At 40.7% G+C, this 20,560-nt stretch overlaps 1 protein-coding gene across 2 annotated transcripts in view; it reads left to right on the top strand.

Moving 5' to 3' along the window:
* Positions 1 to 6,204: 6,204 nt before the first annotated feature.
* Positions 6,205 to 20,560, top strand: part of LOC138750263 (insulin-like growth factor-binding protein 4) — a 119,141-nt gene continuing 104,785 nt past the window's right edge. Inside the window, exon 1 of one of the 2 annotated variants that reach the window (XM_069912374.1) lies at positions 6,205 to 6,625. In XM_069912374.1, coding sequence (XP_069768475.1) covers positions 6,277 to 6,625 — 349 coding nt within the window. In that variant the 5' untranslated portion in view covers positions 6,205 to 6,276. The remainder of the gene's footprint in view (positions 6,626 to 20,560) is intronic. The other variant, XM_069912378.1, reaches the window with a different exon arrangement.

The raw sequence follows: 20,560 nt of genomic DNA, 5'->3' as shown, positions 1-20,560 counted from the left end.
ATTTGAGGCAGATGGCAGGCTGTATTAATTTCTGCGACTCCCCTTTGGTGTCACCAATGGAGTGTCTCTGTTTCAGAGAGAAACGGACCGAATAGTAGATGAGTTCCAACTGAAAGTGATGTTCCCCTACTTAGACAACGTGACAATCTGTGGCCACACTCAGGAGGATCATGACACGAATTTAAAACACTTCTTCCAGGCAGCCAAGTAAATGAACCTAACATACAACAGGGACAAATGCGTCTTTAGCACCAGGAAGTTGCCAATCCTGGGCTACATAGTGCAGAAGGGAAATCAGCCCAAACCCAGCCCTTATGTGCCCTCTCCTAGACCTCCCAGTGCGACACACACTGAAAGCACTAAAAAGGTGTTTAGGACTGTTCCCTTACTATGCCCAATGGGTCCCCAACTATGCCAACAGAGCCTGCCCACTTATAAAAGCCTCAGTTTTCCCATTGTGCCCAGCAGCCACCAGAGCATTCAGGGACATTAGGGACTCTATCACTAAAGTTACCATGAGGTCCATAGATGAGTCGATCCCATTTCAAATAGAAACGGATGCATCTGATATGGTTCTGGCAGCCACCCTAAACCAAGACGGATGACCAGTGGCCTTTTTCTCATGAACACTACAGGGGTCAGAGGTAAGACACTCACCAGTAGTGAAGGAGGCCCTAGCCATTGTGGAAGCAGTAAGGCACTGGCGACATTATCTGGTGTGCAAACACTTCACCCTCATCAAGGACCAACAGTCTGTGGCTTTTATGTTCGATAACCAGAACAGGGGGAGAATTAAGAATGACAAAATCCAGTGCTGGCGGATAGAATTGTCTACATTTAACTATGACATTCTATACCGCCCTGGGAGACTCAATGAGCCCCCAGACACCCTGTCAAGAGGCACTTGTGCCATCCTTAACCACACATCCCAGTTGCAGAGTTTGCACAATGAGCTGGGCCACTCAGGGGTCGCTAGACTGTTTCACTTCATTAAAACCCAAAATTTCCCATTTTCAGTAGAGGAAGGGAGGTCAGTGGACAAGAGCTGCCTCATCTCTGCGGAATGCAAACCGTAATTTTACTGGCCAGACAAAGCCACCCTGATAAAAGCTACCAAACCTTTAGAGCGCCTCAGCCTCAATTTTAAAGGCCTGCTCCCATTCAATAATAGAAATATCTATTTCCTAAATGTAATAGATGAATATTCCCATTTCTCCTTCGCAATCCCGTGTTCTGATGTATCAGCAGCCACTGTTATAAAATGCCTCCAACCCATCTTCAGCATATTTGGGTACCCAAACTACATACACACAGACATTCGTGAGCGCAGAAGTACAGCAGTACCTGCACGAGAGAGGGATTGCTACCAGCCACACTACAAGTTACAATCCCAGGGACAATGGACAAGTCGAAAGGGAAAATTCTACTATGTGGAAAACGGTCCTCTTGACCTTAAAAGCAAAAGACCTGCCTGTTACTTGATGGCAAGAAGTGTTGCCAGAGGCTCTACACTCTATACGTTCTTTGTTGTGTACTCCCACTAACATGACCCCACGTGACCGTATCTTTTCTTTCACAAGGAAAGCCACGACGGGCACAGTGCTGCCTAAATAGATGATGACACTGGGACCTGTTCTCCTCTGGAAGCACTGCAGACCCCACAAAGCGGACCCGCTGGTGGATCAAGTGGAGTTGAGGCATGCGAACCCTCAGTACGCCTTCATCGCGTTCCCAGATGGAAGAGAAGACTCGGTGACCACCAGGGATCTCACACCAGCCAGATGTGTGAGCAATGCGGAGGAAACACAGATGTCTTCTGATCAACAAGGAGCACAGCAGCAGTCACTAGAACAGTCGTCCATCTAGTCATCCCAGAGGACTATACCACCCACCCTGAAAATCAGGACCTTGGGTATGCCTGCCCCACAAAATATCACCACCCTAGACTTGATGGCAGGACCTAATCCCATACAAGTGGATCCCAAGCCCACACGGCCATCTAGTACTTCCCACTCCCACACCTCCACCAAGAAAGGCCGAAAGGCAGACTCCCCACCCTATACCACTACTGAAGAGGTCCAGAAGGCAACGGAAGCCACAAAAAATATTGGACATGAACTTACAAACAAGGGAAGGAGGACAGGGGGTTGGGGAAATAACAATTTTTTTAAGTGGGGGGTGAATGTGGTGATATTATAATTACACCACTAGGTCACCTGGGGTTATCCCAGTGACCTTATATATAAAGCAGTCCAGAGCTACAGTCTAGCCTTCCAGATTAATCTTGCAAAGAGGCAAGACCTCTTAGTGTACATATTAGTTTATTAAAGCTGTCTTATACTCGCACTGCTGGTGAAGCTGTCTTATACTCGCACTGCTGGTGTGGTTATTGTCCATACAGTAAAGACTGTACAACAGGCTTTAATCCACAAAGACTTCCACAGAGCCAGTCTGGCTGTAGCTGCAGTAACTCCGAGTGAGCTTCGGGAGGCTGGTGCAGGCTTATATCCCAGAGGGTGATTGATACCCGGCCGGGTGGGGCTTGATCCCTTCAGGCCGACTGATTGACAGCCGGCCATGTGTTGCCCTGTCCCCTTACACTCCTGCAGGTACAGAGGTTGCCCCCTGCAATAGGCCGGCGGTACACTCCAGCAGGTACAGGTGTTGGCCCCTGCAGTAGGCTGGTGGTGTACCACCACACTGTATTATTGATGTATACAGTGGATACTTCAGAGATAACTAATGCAACTTGCAATCAACATTTGAGTGAAGAAGGAGTTCAAGGGATCATATGAATTCATGGCTGGTTGAATTTACAAAGATACATTGATGCAAATCGTTAAATGATTGTAGAATTTCATATAATCAGGTGGTGATGTAGTTTCAAGGATTAATAGTCTCAGAATATATGCTAATTGATACATTATGGCAGCAAAATATTGTGATTGAGTTGAGAGTTCCCACCTTCTATGAAGAACATTTGTGAGGCATGGGCAACGTAAAGGTTCATGCAATGCTATTGCCAATGCTATTGCAGTGCCAGTGACCAGGGTTTGAATCCAGCACTATCTGCAAAGAGTTGATACATTCTCTCTGAGCATTTTGTCTGTGTGCTTCAGTTTCCTCCCACCCATCAAAACATACAGGGGTTGTGAAGCAATTGCATTTAATTTGCAGGATGCACTCATGGGCTGGAAAGGCCTGTTACCATGCTGTATATCTAAATTTTAAATTTTAAAAATTGACAGGGACTTCATTAATGCCGGAGACTTAGATGGGGCCAGATCCAAACCTTTGACGCAATCAGAAAGTCTTCAGTGCCTGAGGCCCTTTGGGGGCCTTTCTTGCCCTCAGTACCCTCTTAATCCCAGTTACTCATTCCATGAGCCAGTCTCCAGCAGCCTGTGTCAGTGTCCCAGCCTGGAATCCATTGTTATGAGTGGTGGTGGTACAATAGGGACATTTAAAAGATTCTTGGACAGGCACATGGATGTAGAACAATAGAGGATTCTGGGAGTAAGGCTGGGAAGATTTAGAGTAGGTTTATGTAGGTCAGCATAAGATCATGGGTCTATTGTAAGTTTAGCTATCTGGACACGCCCCTTTGGCTGTCTGTACCTGTAGCTCCTCCCACAGACTCCTGAATAAAGATGACTGTCCCACAGCCCCTTCCCCAGTTCAGGACAGTCAGCCAGCATGGACATGCCTCCATTCTATCGCTAATAAAAGCCTATCAGTTTTACACAATTTCTAGTCTTTTGGAGTATTGATGGTGCATCAGGGTCAAAGGGCCTGTACTGCACTGTTCTAGGTTTTGTGATCTAACACATGCATGTTTCATTCTCCTCCCAGAAAATTCACACATTTGATCATCATTTCTCCTTTCAGGGGCTCAGTGGCTGAAGGATCCACACAGGTTTCAGGCTGCTGTCAATTGGTTTGTAAGAACCATGTACTGGGACTGGAATTCAAGAAGATGTTGATGGCAAGAAGCACTCCCAAAAGCGGTCTCAGATGCTGAAAGCTTTCTGACTGTATAGGATAGTCAGATCTTAGGGCTCGAGGTCACAAAATGAACCGAGAAGGTTATGCTGCCACCGAGGTTCCAGGAGTGCTATATATTTCTTTCTTTCAGAATGATTTACTCAGTTACAGGTTCCTCATCCGGCAGTCCTGATTTTGATGCCCCTCTACCTCCTTTGCCACCTCTAAATCTTTCCCATCTTACGTTCAAGCTATTCCTTTAAGTTTTAGATGTCCCCGTTTTTGGGAAGAAGCTATGACTATTTACTCTATCCATGCCTCTCTTGATTTTAATCAGCTTCTATAAGGTGCCCCCGCCAAACAGTTTGGCGGGCAGCAGCCTCCTTTGAAGAAGACCGCAGAGCCCACCTCACTGAAAAAAGGCAAAGGAGGAAAAACCCAACACCCAACCCCAACCAACCAATTTTCCCTTGCAACCGCTGCAATCGTGTCTGCCTGTCCCGCATCGGACTGGTCAGCCACAAACGAGCCTGCAGCTGACGTGGACTTTTTTACCCCCTCCATAAATCTTCGTCCGCGAAGCCAAGCCAAAGAAAGATAAGGTGCCCCTTCAGCCTCCCAAGATACAGGGAGAGAAGTTCCAGCCTATCTCTCCCCTCCTTACAGCTCTAGGCTTCCAGTCCTGATAATGATCTCATGAATCTTTTCTCCATCCTTTCAAATTCAATGATATCTTTTCTATGTTTACACAGCCAGAATTCTTTGATAGCAGAATTATCAGCATCTTCTCTGCCTCTTGCCCCAGGACCAGCAACAAAACGTTTTCATTGTGCTGGTCTAACCTGTGACCACACATAGCACTTTGCCAAAATGACTACTTCCATTCAAATAGCTGAGACCACTTCCACTTCTTGTAGGTATTACATCCACTCTCTGAATGTATCATTGCTCTACTTCAAGAGCACTAATCTTTACATTCCAATTTATATTTTATAAAACACAGCCCTGAAGCAACAATAACCCAAAATTGATACCTATGCAATGTTGGCAGATTTAGTTATTTTATCCAAATGAACAAACTTTGAGAACATCCCATATTAAAGGCAGTAATTCTCAACTAATCTGCATTGACTGGGTACACTCTATCAGTCCTCCTATCATTTGATACAACTGATAACCTACACATACATGTATGTCAAAATACTTGCAGAAAAAGCTGGAAAATGCATATCAATCTATATCTGTGGGAAGACAAAACAAATCAACAGATGGAAGACACTTTGTCAGAACTGATAAAAAGGCTTCCTTCTAACCTGAAACATCGACTCGGTTTCTCTTCTGACTAACACAGCCTGACCTAATGAGTATTTCCAGCATTTTCTGTTTGTGTTTTAGACTTTTAGCATCTGCAGCTTATTCCCCAATTTTACATATACAGTCCAGAATTGAGTTGCCAATCAGTTCAACAAAGAGGCAATGAATGACTAACATGCAGAGATTTTTTTTAAACCAATGTTGATGCAGACAACAAGATATTAATTTTTAAACATGCGAGAAGGAATGATATCTGTTTAAATTCATTAATAATAATAAATACGTTTTTAAAAAGTAATCCAATGAGAACACAGACATATTAATTCTCCATGTTCTTTCACTGTTATTAGGTCTGGTTGCCTGGTTCTGGTCAATATCAAATTGAAAACAAGATATTACCATAGTTACTGGCCTCTTCGAACATCAGCACCGTGTTTGGCCCTGCTGACTGTACTGCTTGGTAATTTAATCATGCAAAATAATTTTCCATACTGAAGTTAACTATCATTTTTTTTTTAAAAGTTAAATTCAGTTTTATCTATTAAGTCAACCTTCTTCAGTTTTCTTCAGCAAATGAAGAAATTGTAAAGATGAAAGATGTGCTAATGTTCATTCCCACTTTGGTTGCACTGTAATATTCAAGGAGAGCAGATTTATTGCTGGAAAAGTAATGAAGTTATCATTACATATCCATCTGCTTCTTGTGATAAATAGAATGTCACGACTATGTTGTACTGGCTGTAATCCAATTCTTCAAGTTCCTACTGGTACAACTATGTGTTTAAGACCCAGTGAAAGTATTTTTCCACTTCATGCTGTACGATTACACCCACATGTAGGGAATAGCTAATCAGAGTCCTGACCGGAATTTATCACTAACTAGTCTAACCATTGTATAAATAATCCTGATTGCATTCAGAGTGACTAGGTATTGAAAGCACGCTTCTGTTCCCTCGCTCGTGTACTTTCTGTGTTTCGATGTGTCTTTTAAAGCATTTAAGCATTGTGCTTGTGCTGCTTTCGCCGTTGATGTTGGAGGCAGCTGGGCCGATCCGCTGCTTGCCCTGCACCGAGGAAAGGTTGGCACACTGCCCACCTGCGGATACTACGTGCACAGAAGAGATGGTGAGAGAGCCAGGTTGTGGCTGCTGCCAGATGTGTGCACTGTCTCGTGGCCAGACCTGTGGGGTATACACGGCACGTTGTGCAACAGGGCTCCGCTGTTACCCCCAGCTGGTAGAAACCAAGCCTTTGGAGACTCTCATGCAAGGACGTGGCATATGCATGGACATGGCTGAGGTGGAAAGGATTCAAGCAATACAAGCAGGTAATCTAGAAATACATATTTGGAACATGGTGACAGAAAACACCAACCTAAACTGAAATAATTTATTTGGTATCAGAAATAAAAGTATAGACAAACTTTGCTGCTATTCCAATTTTAAAATAAATGGAGATGTGTAGTTACCCACACATTTGCCTTTAAAGTTGGTTTACTTTCTTGAAATTTCAACAAAAAACCTTGCACAGGAAATGAAAGTATCACTGTCACATCAAGATTGTAAAATATGCCATAATTGTGAGGTGATCAGATAAAGCAATGACACAGATGATACAAATTTCTTTTAATGTTTGGAGCCTTGATCTGGCTTATGTTTGCTCTTTTTAAAGAGTGCTCAACTTAAAGATTTAAAATATTATTTCTGATGTCAATGTTGTCAAATATACTCCTCATTTGCTGCATTCCAGTGAACAGAAATTATGGCAAAGAGTATTGTACACAGAAACCATACCTTCTACTGAATGCAACACCAGTCCTGTATTATTATTCAACAGACAAACTCACATGAATGTTATATTTTAATTTTTAAAAACTTTTAAAATGGAAATGGAACATGTGATATGATCTGTGCTGTGCTTGTGGCAACAATATCGGTCATTTCTGATGTATTTGATCTTTACCCCCTCAGGTAGTGAAATCAGTGTCACACTTGTCACCATTTAAGAACACTTGTAAAGGTTGCTCATACATTTCTCCCTGGGTGCCGACAGTGGCACAAAGAAAGTTTCATATAACAGTGCCATAAAGTGAAAGCTGCATCCTAAATAAGAGAAAGAAAAACAGACATTTGTTTTCTTCACATGTTAAAGTTATGATCTTTGAGAGGAGTTAAATTAGAGCCAGATGTTGGGGCTGCTTTAAAAAGGCTTGTTTATAATCACCAAGAATTGGCACCATGTTTCTGCTCAGAGCCAATCCTGTTATAGTGTTATCCATTCCTCATCCCACCCCACATACGCAGACAGCTGGAACAATACTTTATTGAATTTCAGTGTGCTGTATTTATATAAAAAAAACACTGATTTAAAGATCTCCCTCAAAGATCAATTCTATGCAGTCCCATGAAACGTTATCACATCTGCCTGGCAGATACAATATTTCAAAATTATGTTTCTACCACACTCATGTATTGAATTGGGAGATTAGATCTAATCAAGGATCTCCAAACAACCAGGTAGGTTGTTTGAATACCAACCAAGTCTTTGAAAATAAATGTTACAACATATTTAAAATATCAAATTGTGTACAATAAGTAAGATTGCCAAAATGAGGTGAAGCAACATTTGGAGTGGTTTCAAAATTAAAGCAGATATATATTTTATTATCCTATCCAAGGATGTGGGCTTCACAGGCTGAACCAGCATTTATTTGTCCAACCTAACTGCGTCTTGAGAACTGCTTCAGTCTTTGAGGTGCAGATATTCCCACAGTACCGTTAGGGAGGGAGTCCCTGGATTTTGACTCAGTTAAGAAAAAGGAATTTAGACATTTCCAAATCAGCATGGTGTGCAGCTTGGAGGGGCAACTTCCAGATGGTGAGGTTCTGTGCTTTTTATCACCCTTGACAATCTCACAGGTAGAGGTCATAGGTTCGGAAGGGGCTCTTGGGTGTCTTGGTCAGTTGCTGCAGAGCTTCCTGCAGATTGATGGTAGAGTGAGTGAATGTTGTAGATGGAGTATCTGTCAGGCTGGCTGCTATGTCCCTTGAGATGTTGAGTTTCTTGAGTATTGTTGAAACTGCACTCGCCCAGTCTGAACTAATTGGACCTTAAGTTTTAGGTCAAGTCTGCGATCACTATCCCTAATAACTATCAACAACAAATATGTAATTCTATGATATTCCACTTGGATATCTCAATTTGTGGCAATTCAAAGGGAACAATGAGATTGAAACCATGCTCAACTGTGGAACCGTCCTGAACCAAATGGAAACTCATACAGTGTTCATGCTACTGATTCTCAAATAATGACAACTGATGGAAAACTTCTGGAGATGTGATGAATATAAAAGCAGAAAAGGAAAGTGACTTTAAAAAAATTACATGTCAGGTTGGGTCTAAGGAAAGAAACAGTCTAAAGGTTTAGTCTGGAGCCCATCATCAAAGCTGAGAAAGTAGAACAGAAGGTTGGACTCCTATGTTTATAGTAGTCTCACAATCACTGGTTTCTAATGTGCCATTTGAAGAACAATTAATTTTTCAAGATTTATGGTTGACCCAGCATGGAACCTCAAGAATAGTGACTTCAAGACAGAAAGAGAAAACAGAGGGAATATGTGCCTGGACCTGATTTTATACCTGCACATCTTAGAAATTTGTCTGCAGCCTCAAAAATGAGTATTGAGTTAGCTGAGCTCCAGCTCTCAGATAAATCCTATTGGCCTACTTAGTTACAATGATAAAAAGGATTAATTAGTACCAAGCAAGGAAAGCATGATAGGCCCATTGTGGAATTAATCCAGGGCCCTCATGGCTGCAGGGAAGAAACTGTTTTTAAGCCTGTTGGTGTACAATTTCATACTCTTGAGGCTTTGATTTGAGGAAGGAGGGGAAATGTGTGTCTGGGGTGTGATGGGTCTTTTAGTATGGTGGCTGCCTTTCCTAGGCTGCAGAAGATGTAGATGGAGTCCCCTCAATGCTAATTTTAACACATCTTTGGGTATTTTTTAATATATATATATATAATCACCATCTGCAGCCCACGTTTAGTACACTAAAGAAACAAAAAAACAATTTAATTTCCAAGCATGTGTCACATCAGGAGCATTCAGATTTAGACATCCTGGGTGAAATGCCAAAAAGATTTTCTGCAGTGGAGTTGCTCATTTTTTAACTGTATAACTTCCTAATTTTCTTGGATCGGAATTATTTAAGTGTCCATGAAAGTGCCTTTTGTGTGCTGCATTTACTAAAGTTATAATACACAAGAATACGGATAATTCTGTTCAAAGAATTAACAAAATAAATGACAACAAATGAAAATGTTGACATTTATGGTCAGCTGCAAAGAGATCGGCTATCAGCAAATGAAATGCAAGACTAGGCTGTGCAAGAATATTCTTGTTCCAGTCTTATCTTCCAGTTCACAAGTTGTCCATGGTTTGTATGAATCAATTGCATGGTTTGGACCGCTCTTTTACTGATTTTGACAACGTGGTTTATCCTCATGTTTCCACACCGAAAATACATATTTTCTGCCCTTTGATTGTTGTAAACAGGTTTAAGAGCATATATATATTTGAGCAGAGTAGATTTGTTTTGCTCAACATAAAAATCCCTAATACCCATGTGATACTTTCTGTGATAGTCATTGAAAGACTGGGAGATTGAAAGGTGTTTACATTGCAATGAAAACCAGTTAATTGTACTCATGTTCCTGCGGTTTTATTCATGTTCCATTCAACTCTGCTAATATTCATTGACACCGATACCGAGAACCTGAAAAGCAAATCATTTTCCTAAATTCCTAACACAATGTTGAAAGGAAAACCAAGATATGGAAATAGGTCAGCAGGTCTGAACAAAATAGTGGGGTGGGGGTGGGGGGAGATTGGTAGGGAAGGAGCATTGTTCCAAAGGCAGGGGGTAATAGGTTGATAAGGGAGGGTGTGCAGAACAGCAAGCAGGAGGAGGAGGGATGGCTCTATGAATGGAGAGGGAAAAGGATGGAGAGATGAGGGAAAAGACAAGGCAAAGGAAAGGGAGGGAGAATGGAGAGTAGCCTAGCAGAAACCGGAGACGTCAGTGCTAATGTTATTCAGATGAAGAGTGCTCAAATGGAAAATCAAGTGCTGTTCCTTCAATTTACAGGTGGTCTTGGTGGGATAGTACATGAGACCACGGACAGACTTGTGAGTGTGGGAGTGGGACACAGAAGTGTGGGAGTGGGACACAGAATTGTAATGGTTAATCACTGAGAATCCCTATCACTGATGTAAACAAAAGTGATCAGTGTAATGATAGTGATCGTGGTTGCAATTCAACTAGCAATGCCTTAAAGATTATAACTCCTGCTTGATTATATTTGGCTGCCAGCAGGAGCTGACACAGAGCAGGAGACTGCAGCATGCAAGATCTGTAATGGAGGCTTGTAGCCTCATGGTATGGCTCATGGTGCTGTTTATCAACTTTAAAACAAAGAACCTTTTTCTTCATCCATGTGTTGTCTAAGAATTCACACATATGAATACAAGATGAAACATGGTGTCAGAAGTGGGATGAAGGAAATTAGAAGGAAATGCTTTAAAAGGTAATATCTAAAGTCAGCAACTGATCAATGAAGAGAGACTAATAGAGTGAAAAATGGAAGGATTACATCCACCTGCAAAACTTTAGCTGACAGGTAATGTGGCAGAAAATTGGAACAGATTTCAACAGCATTTTGGATTGTATTTAGTGGCAGTTGGAGCTGACGAGAAAAGTGATAAAGTGAAAGAGTCAGTTTTCTTACATGTCGTGGGTGATGAAGCCCTGGAAATGTATAATAACTTCACATTTCCTGCTAAGGAGACAAAATGAAACTGGAAAAAGTGATGGAACAGTTTGAGGCATACTGCATACGTAAACATAACATGACATTTGAGAGGCACAGATTTTTTATACCTGTACAGAAAACAAGAAAGTATTCATCAGTATATGACTGAATTGAGAAACTGAACCAAAATATGTGAATTTGGCAGACTGACTGATAAAAGACAAACTTGTGTATGGTATTCCAGATAATAGTCTAAAGACTGCTGAGAGAGCAAAATCTAGACCTGGAAAAAGCCATAGTACTCTATAGGGTTACAGAAACTGTAAAAACGCAGACAAAAGAGCTGTTCAGTGAAAAATGAAAAGCTTAGAATTTGCCTAGGTCCAAGAGATTTAATCAGAGCAATAAAGAGAGAACACATTAAGCTTCTGATGCATGAAGAAATCATGTCACAGTTTGCAAATGAAGTTCTTCAGCAAGTTAGATGCACCATCAGGATTTTGGCAGTTAAAATTGGATGAAACAAGTTCAAGACTGTGTATATTCAATAGTCCAGGCAGATACAGATTCCAAAGGTTACCATTCGGAATTGCCTAAGCTCCTGACATGTATCACAAAACTATCCATATGGTCTATGAGCATCTGGACAGAGTTGATACCTCAGTGGGTAACATCATAGTATGGGGACACAAGAATGGAGCATGATAAGAGACTAAGGAAAGTGCTGGAAGCAACAATGAAAGCAAACCTGAAGCTGAATAGACAGAAATGCCAGCTCAGGGTGACAGAACTAACATTTGTAGGAGATATTAATGTCAGTGAGGGCATCGGACCAGATCCCAGAAATGTGTCTGCCATTGGGAACGTGCCAAAGCCACAAGGCAAAAAAGGACGTACAGAGGTTTAATGGAATAGTCACCTATATGGGTAAATTCATATCCAACCTCTCAGAAAAGATGGCTCCATTCAGAAAACTAACAGAAAAGAACTTTGAATGGGAGTGGAATCATGAGTATCAAAAGTCATGGAACGAACTAAAGAAACTGCTCACAGAGGAACTAGTCCTGAGGTTTAACAACCCAGCTAGACCCATCAAGATATCATTTGATGCATCACTTAGTTGACTCTGTGCAGTTCTTCTGCAAAAACAGGACGACTCTTGGCAACCCATTGTGTATGCATCACGCTCAGTGACAAACGCGGAGATGCGATACACCAAAATTGAAGAGGAGCTGCTTAGCATCACATATGCCTGTGAAAGATTTCATCAGTTTGTGTCAGGACAAGCAATCAGTGTAGGGACTGACCATAAGCCCTTGATTGCATTGTTCCTAAAGCCATTAAATGAATGTCCTCTTCGAATACAAAGAATGATTAGGCTGCAATGCTATACACTGAATGTGGCGTACACTCCGGGTAAGCTAATGTACACAGCAGACACGTTGTCTAGAGCTGTTGACACAAGAGAGCCCACAAACACCAAAATGGATGAAGACGTGAATCCCGTCATGGATATGATCACAAGTGCACTGCCCATATCAGATGCAAAAATGGAGCTCAAAGTCTCCAAGATGAAACACTGAGATAACTGAAAAAAAAACCCATCTTGGATGGTGTAATGAATCTGTGTCATCCTGTCAGTCTTTCGCTCTGCTTAGGCTGCTCTACTGACATTGGACGTGTATTATCTTTACCACTAAAGACACTCCCCTTGGCTATAACTGTGTAGGCACTCATTATCATTATTGATTGTATTACTGAGTTTCTATTAATAAAATTGAAGTGCCAGTTAATGAAGAAATCAAAGGCTGTGTTGTTAACCAGGAATCATGACTGCCTTAAGGTCAAACCGTTATACTAACTTGGATGCCTATCCACTGCCTCGCATTAATGAAATGGTTAATCACATAGCCGAATATAAAGTGCACTCAACTATCGACCTTAAGGCAGCCAAATGCCTGAAATATCAAGCAAGCAATCCTGCAGAACCACTAAAGCCCCACCCAGCACCATACAGACCTTACCAGAAGGTAGGCACTGACCTATTCGAATGTCAAGGGAGGGACTATCTTGTAGTCACAGCCTATTACTCCCTGTATCCAGAGGTGTGTAAACTGAATACTACCATGGCAGATGCTGTAATTACAGATATGAAAGCCATATTCTCCAGACATGATGCGGCAAGTGAAGTCTTCACAGACAATGGACCCAAGTTTTGCATTTTAAAGTTCTGACAGTTTGCCAAAGAGTGAGACTTTATATACATCACGTCAAGTCCTCATTTTCCACAGTCCAATGGTCTAGTGGAAAAATCAGTGCATAAAATGAAAAGACTGATGAACAAGGCAAAAGACAGTGGAACAGACTTCTACCAGAGCATGCTAGTATACCATACAATGCCGCTCGAGTGTGGTATGTCACCAGCACAACACCTGAGGGGATGAAGGCTAAGATCAAACCTACCCATTCAGGAGAACCTCCTAAAAACAAGAGGGGGAGAAAGTGAGGAAGTTCAAAGAACAACAGAAAGAAAAGCAAAAGATTACTTTGACAGAGGAACAAAAAACAACCTACCGGAACTCTACACTGGTGACCAAGCAAGGCTAGAAGAAGACTCAGAAGGGAACAGTCCTTAGTGAAGTCCAGTCAAGATCATACACCATTCTGACTGAGGAAGGTGCTGTTCTGCGAAGTCCTTAGTGGCTGACACACAGCAGGAGACTGCAGCAAACAAGATCTGTAATGGAAGCTTGCAGCCTCATGGCATGCCTCATAGTGATGTTTATGTCAACTTTAAAGTTAAAAAAAGCTTTTTCTTCATCCATGTGCCATGTAAGAACTCACACATTATCATACAAGATTAAACACTCAGTGAAGTGATCTCCCTGTCTTCACCCAGTCTCTACAATGTTGAGAAGGGCACAAAGTGAGCACCAGATCACTCCTGTAGAATCACAGGTGAAGTGTTGCTTCACTTGAAAGGCCTGTTTGGGACCCCAGACTGTGGTGAGGGAGGAAATGTGGGCTCAAGTGTAGCACTTGCTGCAACTACAGGAGATGTTGCTGTGAGGGGATTGGTGGAGAGGGATGAATCCATGAGAGACTCATGGTCAGTCCCTACAGAAGGCAAAAAAGGGGAAGATGTGTATGGTGGTGGGATCATATTGTAGGTGCTAGAAATTACATAGGATAATGTGTTGGATGCAGAGGCTGGTGGAGAGGCAGGTAAGGATGAGAAATCCTGTCTTTGTGGCATCTAGGGGAAGAGGAAGACAGAGCAGATGAATGATAAATGGAGGAGATGTGGGTGAGGGCTGAGTTGATGGAGGAGAGAAAGCCATATTTGTGGAAGGAGGAGATCATTTCAGATGATCTAGACTGGAAGACCTCATCTTGGGAACAGATGTGATAGAAACAGAGGAATTATGAGAAGGGAATAGAATTCTTGCAAGGGACTAGGTATGAAGAACTGTAGTTGAGGTATTTGTGGAGTTAGTGGGCATAAAATATATCAGAGGTAAAGCTTGTCTCCTGTGATTGAGAAAGAAAGATTAAGAAAGGGGAGAATGTTGTTGGAGATGGACCATGTGAATTTGAGATCCGGGTGGAAGTTGGCACGAAGTGAATGAAGCTGACATTCTCATCAAGGATGAATAAGGCAGCCTTGATGTTGTCAATTGTTAGGTCTGCTTTGTTCATGAATGAGTGAGTCAGACACCAGACTGAGTCGAAATCAAGGTTCTTTGTTCTTCATTTCCGGATTGTAACACTTGCAACTAACAGTGTTAGTTGGAGAAGGCGCATTCTCCCGATATCAGCAAGTGGTGTTTTTTTATACCCCAGGACACGCACTTAGTAAATTATCATACCATTACATTGTCCAATGAATTAGCTGTTGCTACCCTTCTCTGTTAGTCTGCTGCACATCATTCTTGTTAGTGCAAAGCTTACCTTGAGTGTACAAGGTCACATCTGCATTCTGTTACTCCTTAGTACTGGGTGACTCCTTCTCCGGTCCCATCTCATGATGTTTTTACCTTACACAATATACCAGAGGAAGAGTTGCGGGGGCTTGCCTAAGTAGGCCACAAATAGCTTGGACCTATACAGGTACCCATCATTACTCCTTTGATTTGAAGGAAGGAAGTTGGAGGAACAACACTTGATTTTCCCTCTGGGCACTCTCCAACCGGATGGCATTAAAATAGGATTTCTCCAGTTTCTGCTACCCTACGCTCCATTCTCCCTGCCTTCCCTTTGTTTTATTTCCCTTAACTCTCTATCCCCACCCCTCTAGATTCATCCAGCCATCCTTTCTCCTCCACCACCCCCCCCCCCCACCCCGCTTACTGCTGTGGTCACTCCCTCCCTTATCCTCCTATAACCTTGTGTCTTTGGGACTGTGCTCTGACCCCACTACCACTTTGTTCAGACCCCTGGCAACATTTTTCTATACCTTAATGAAGGGCTCAAGCCCAAACCATCTTTATCATTGCTATATAAAGTACAGTTTTTGACCTGCTGATTTTCTTCAGCATTGTGTTTTTACTTCAACCACAGTGTTCGCAGATTTTCGTGTTTTACTTCATCTACAAAGAGGTACTGGAGAAAGAATTGATAAAGGGTCCAGAGCTAAAATGTAGACGGACCATGGGTACAGCCTGACCTGCAGAGTTCCTCCTGCAATTCTTTGTATGTTACTGAAGATCTCCCATTGGCAATGTATTCTGTAAAAGGTTATTCATTTCTATTTACAAATCACATGGATTTAAAAGAAAATTAACTGTACAGGTTTTGTTGCATGTACAAAGATTGTATTCATGATTAAATAGATTGCATATTTTCATTCCAATTGACCTGCCATTTTCTGACTTTTTTTGTTATATCATTTTGATTGTCAAAAACCATCAGCTTTATATGAGGCAAAAAAAAAAAATCAGTAAAAATCCAAAACCAGGTTAGCCGTTTAACAGCCAAATTCACAATTGCCTGTTGTACATAACTTCTCAAGACCGATTTCACCCACCCCTGCATCATAGTACTGCCTTTGTGTGGACCTTACATTCCTCAGTAGCAGTCATTATTTTGGCTGTAGGAGCATTGGTAATGAATTGCATTAGGTTTGGCCACTAAGGCTATATATTCAACATCACACTTTTCAATTTAAAAAAAAATGTTTAACACTATCATTCTTCAAAAGTCTTCTGCCCCCTTCAATATGATGCATTCTGAAGAATCCTGATCATTCCACTCTGTCTAATGTGAGTCAGGCCAACTGGGCTCTGATTGCATTGACCAATACTCTTCCGTACATCGGCCCACTCATTAAAAATGTGGTAGCATGTGGACAAAGCTTTCAGAGTTTTTAAGTGCATCTGTCATGCAAAATTATAAGCATGATGTTTCAGCAAGAACATGAGAAAGGGTTAATTGATTTCTTATTTTCTGTTCAAACTCAGAAATCCATGTACTCTTTTGTTAATCATCACCTCATCTTGTTTACCTCAGTTAATCATTAAACTAAACCTTTCCCATTCTATATTTCACTCCGAATACAAATTGTCATTTTATTTTGCCGCACTCTGAATATTTCCTGCAGCTATTAGATTTCTAGTGAGAGTTCCACAAATATTGTGATATCAGCCATTAGGAGATACATCAAAATAATCCATAGGAAGTTTTTTCCCTGATGTTTCTTCTCCCTTTCAATGTGGGCAATTGAACATGGGTTAAACTCTTCCTCCCCTCCCCTACCATGTATTCATTCAAACAATAAGTCAATCAGTACCACTTAATAAAAAAGATGCTCACATTTTAAAGTTGGTGCCAGATACTTAACTTTGCTCAATATTAATGTGGCAGTTGGATGTGAGAGCAACATGGAAGTTGATTGAGTGAATGAACTGAATACGTCTCCCTTACTACATAGAAAGCCACTCTGAAATCTAGTCAGATTTGATAGGAAATATGCTTTTGTGTTGTTCTTCCATTTGTTTTGGTGCTTAAAACTAATTGTAAAGATCTTACAGGTGTATTTTGGTATACTCAGCATAATGTATTGATTTAAAATGCAATTTTTTTTTTGATGTGTCCATAAATTTTATTTTCAAATTTTCCTGCTTAGGTATGCTTGCCTGATTATTGTCAGATGTAGCATGTTGTTTAGCTGCCTGATTTGCTCATTAAGGACTTTCACAATGTTCAATTTCACATGTTGACAAGCGAGCTTGGCTCTTGTTGACATCTTTACAGCTGGATGGAGCTAGGAAGGGACAGAAGCATTGAACAAAATACAATGGGAGAAATTGCCTTCAATTTCCCATATAGGGTTGCATCAAACAGGAAATTATGGATGTGTATACTAATAAGGGTGCCTCTGTAACTTAGGTGAATTTATTCTTCTTTCAAACCAAGTCAACAATAATACTGAGGAAAATTATTTCCTGAATTTTCATACAGTATATTGAAGAGGTAATCCTAATCATAGATTAGGTACCACACAATGAAAACAGGTAAGTAATAATTTTGTTACTCAGGGCAAATGTAATTGAATTCTTCATTAAAATGAAAAGTGAAAATGTTAATTCTGAAACAAGCATCCTTGATCTAAAACAACAGAAACTTCAAAAGGTATAAAGAATGAGATGTGTTTGATCAATTTGGGCACTTCATGAATGGCAAGATGATGAATAGACAATGGCCAACGATGAAGGAATTAATGCAGGGATTTCTCTCCTCCACCATCAACTCAGCCCTCACCCACATCTCCTTCATTTCTAGCATAAATGCAAAAAAGAAAAAAGGACTCAAATAATGATTAACAAATAGATCATATTAGATCCAAAAAAAAAAGAGGCATATAAAGAGGAAATGGCAATCCAAAATATAGAAACAGTTTAAAACTCTGCAATACTCAGGCTAAGAGAGTAAGTATAAAGCATGAGAGTAGACATGCAAGGAACACTAAACCAGATTGTACAAATAGAAATATTATTAAAGATAAATATTGGCCCCTCACAAGCAGAAATGTGAAAATGCATAATAGAAACAAGGAAATGAAACAAATACTTTGGTATTAACTTCAAATCAAAAGAGACAAATAATATCTGAAAAGTTAAAGAACCAACAGTTAAATAACAAAGAAGAAAACGAGGCAATTAATATTTTCAGAAAAAGTCATGCAGGACAAATTATTGGGACTGAATCCTCAAATCCACAAGGCATGGTAGTCTGAACCCATTAGTTCTAAAAGAAGCAGCTGTAGAAATAACAAATGTGTTGTCTGTTATTTCCATAATTAGATAGATTATGGAAGGATTCTTGCCAGTTAAGGGGTGGTAAACATAACCTCTCTTTTAATAAGAATGGAAGAGAGGAAACAAGAACCACAGATCAGTTAGTCTAACATCGGCTTTATAGACAATGTTCAGGTTTATCACGAATAACATGATATCAAGGCACTTCAACAAGATTAGACGAAGTTAACAAAAATTTATGATAGAGAAATTAAAACTTCGAGTTTTTGTTTTGAAGAGTTATCCCCCTCAGTAGGACCAACATAAAATTAGAATAGAGAAATGTTCATGTACAAGGAAATGTGGAAATCTCTGTAAACCATTCTCTGAAAGCAAACATGCAGGGGTAGCAAGCAGAAATCAACCAATGTGTTGATCTACATGGTAAAAAGTTTTGAATACAGTTTCTTACTACAACAATACAGGGTTTTTGTAAGATATCCTCTGATTACTTTGTGGAGTTTTGATCTCCTTGCACAAGAAACTACATAGCTATAAATGCTGTAAATGTTTCATCAGACAGATTCCTGGGAATGCCAGTTCTGTCCTACAGTGAGAAATTGGATTAACTAGGCCTGCATTCACCTGTTTACCCGAATGAGGGATTTTAAAAAAATGCTTATATACGATTTCAAGAATAGTTGAGAGGAGGGGCTTTAATTATATATCTTTCTCGTTATTGGAGAATGGAAGAAGATCTATGGAAACAGGAAAGGCAATCGTACTATATTGTCACAACACTATTGCAAGTTCTGTAAAATGCAGTGGCTGCACAGCACCAAAGCAAGAGAAGACTTGGAAAAAGGATTGAGAGGAGCTTAGGGAGATGTTAGAAGGGTTGTCCTCATGCACATGTAGGTAGGTAGGATATCCTGTATCAGGAAACAAATTAATCAGTAGGACAATGTGATTACCTTCTGAGGGATGGTAAAAAGGTGAAAGCATGAACACACAAGGAACATATGTTGAAAGCAGAATATGTGAAGGGAAATCTTCAGCTCAAGGAAAGATGTGAAGATGTGCACCATCTAGCATCAGTTCGTGGTAATGCAAGAATGGCAAGTGCCACACTTCTCTGGGCACAAGATGGAGCATCAATTACAGGTATGTAAATAACTGAAATAATTTTAATTCATGAGACCCCCTCACCTCCCTAGCAAGACCTGGGCAAGGAATATTTTCTGAAAAAACACAAACTACTGGTGCAGCTATAATGCAACATAGAACACTACAGCACAGATGACAGGCCATTTGGCCCTTTTAATTTGTGCCAATGCATCATTCCACTAGTCCCTCTGACCTACATCCATTCCATAACCCTCTAGACCTCTCCACCATGTATCTATCCAATTTTTTCTTAAAACTGAAAAGTGATCCTTCATTTACCATAGTATTAGTATGCAGTTTAGGTTTAGTTAAATGGCTTTAAGAATGATTTTGCTTAAATCTATTGACTTTCTTTTGAAAAAATGCTCCAGGAATCACAAGAGGAAGATAGAGCTTGAGATTTTGCATTAATTTGTTAGACTGGGGTGTTGATGTCTGAGTAACTGAGAACCTTGTGATAGCACACAATAAGCATGCTGTTGACTTATCCAAAAGGCCATATTATTTACCTGTGTCCTGGAGAGTGGAGCAGACAGATGTGTCTCAGCAGCTGTACTCAGTGAGAGCAGCAGAGAAAAGAAGGCTCTCTTTTTATTAAGTTACTAAGAGTAAATGCACTGTTGTACCTGGACGGTGACTGAAGCAGACAGGTCTATCAAACTACTAAGCCCATCAGTGAGAAACAACGAGGTCCTCAAAAGTCTTGAGAATTATTAGAACCAGTCTTGCAAATAGGACACTGGATAGTTTCAGGTTTTACAGGAAATGTTTGACATACTAAAGTTACTGACTGTAAATGGTAACTTGGGAGAATCTGAGAAACTCATTCATCCAAGACAGCATTGTGGAATTTGACATGCAGGTCCTAGGGAGAGTTACAAGAGAAATACCAAGACTTGGCAGTGCTTGTGAAATCCTGAAGGCATTTGGAACTGTCAAAAGCAAGGCTTGACAAGTTGAACAGAGGGGCAGGACAATTAAATCCAGGCAATCAAATTGAAGTATGGAAGGAAAGAACAGCAACAGTGTAAGGTATGCAAATGTC

Source organism: Narcine bancroftii, chromosome 1 (assembly GCF_036971445.1).
Source record: "Narcine bancroftii isolate sNarBan1 chromosome 1, sNarBan1.hap1, whole genome shotgun sequence".
Classification (NCBI taxonomy): domain Eukaryota; kingdom Metazoa; phylum Chordata; class Chondrichthyes; order Torpediniformes; family Narcinidae; genus Narcine; species Narcine bancroftii.
Note: the sequence above shows the minus strand (reverse complement) of the source record. Positions and strands in the feature narration are given on the sequence as shown.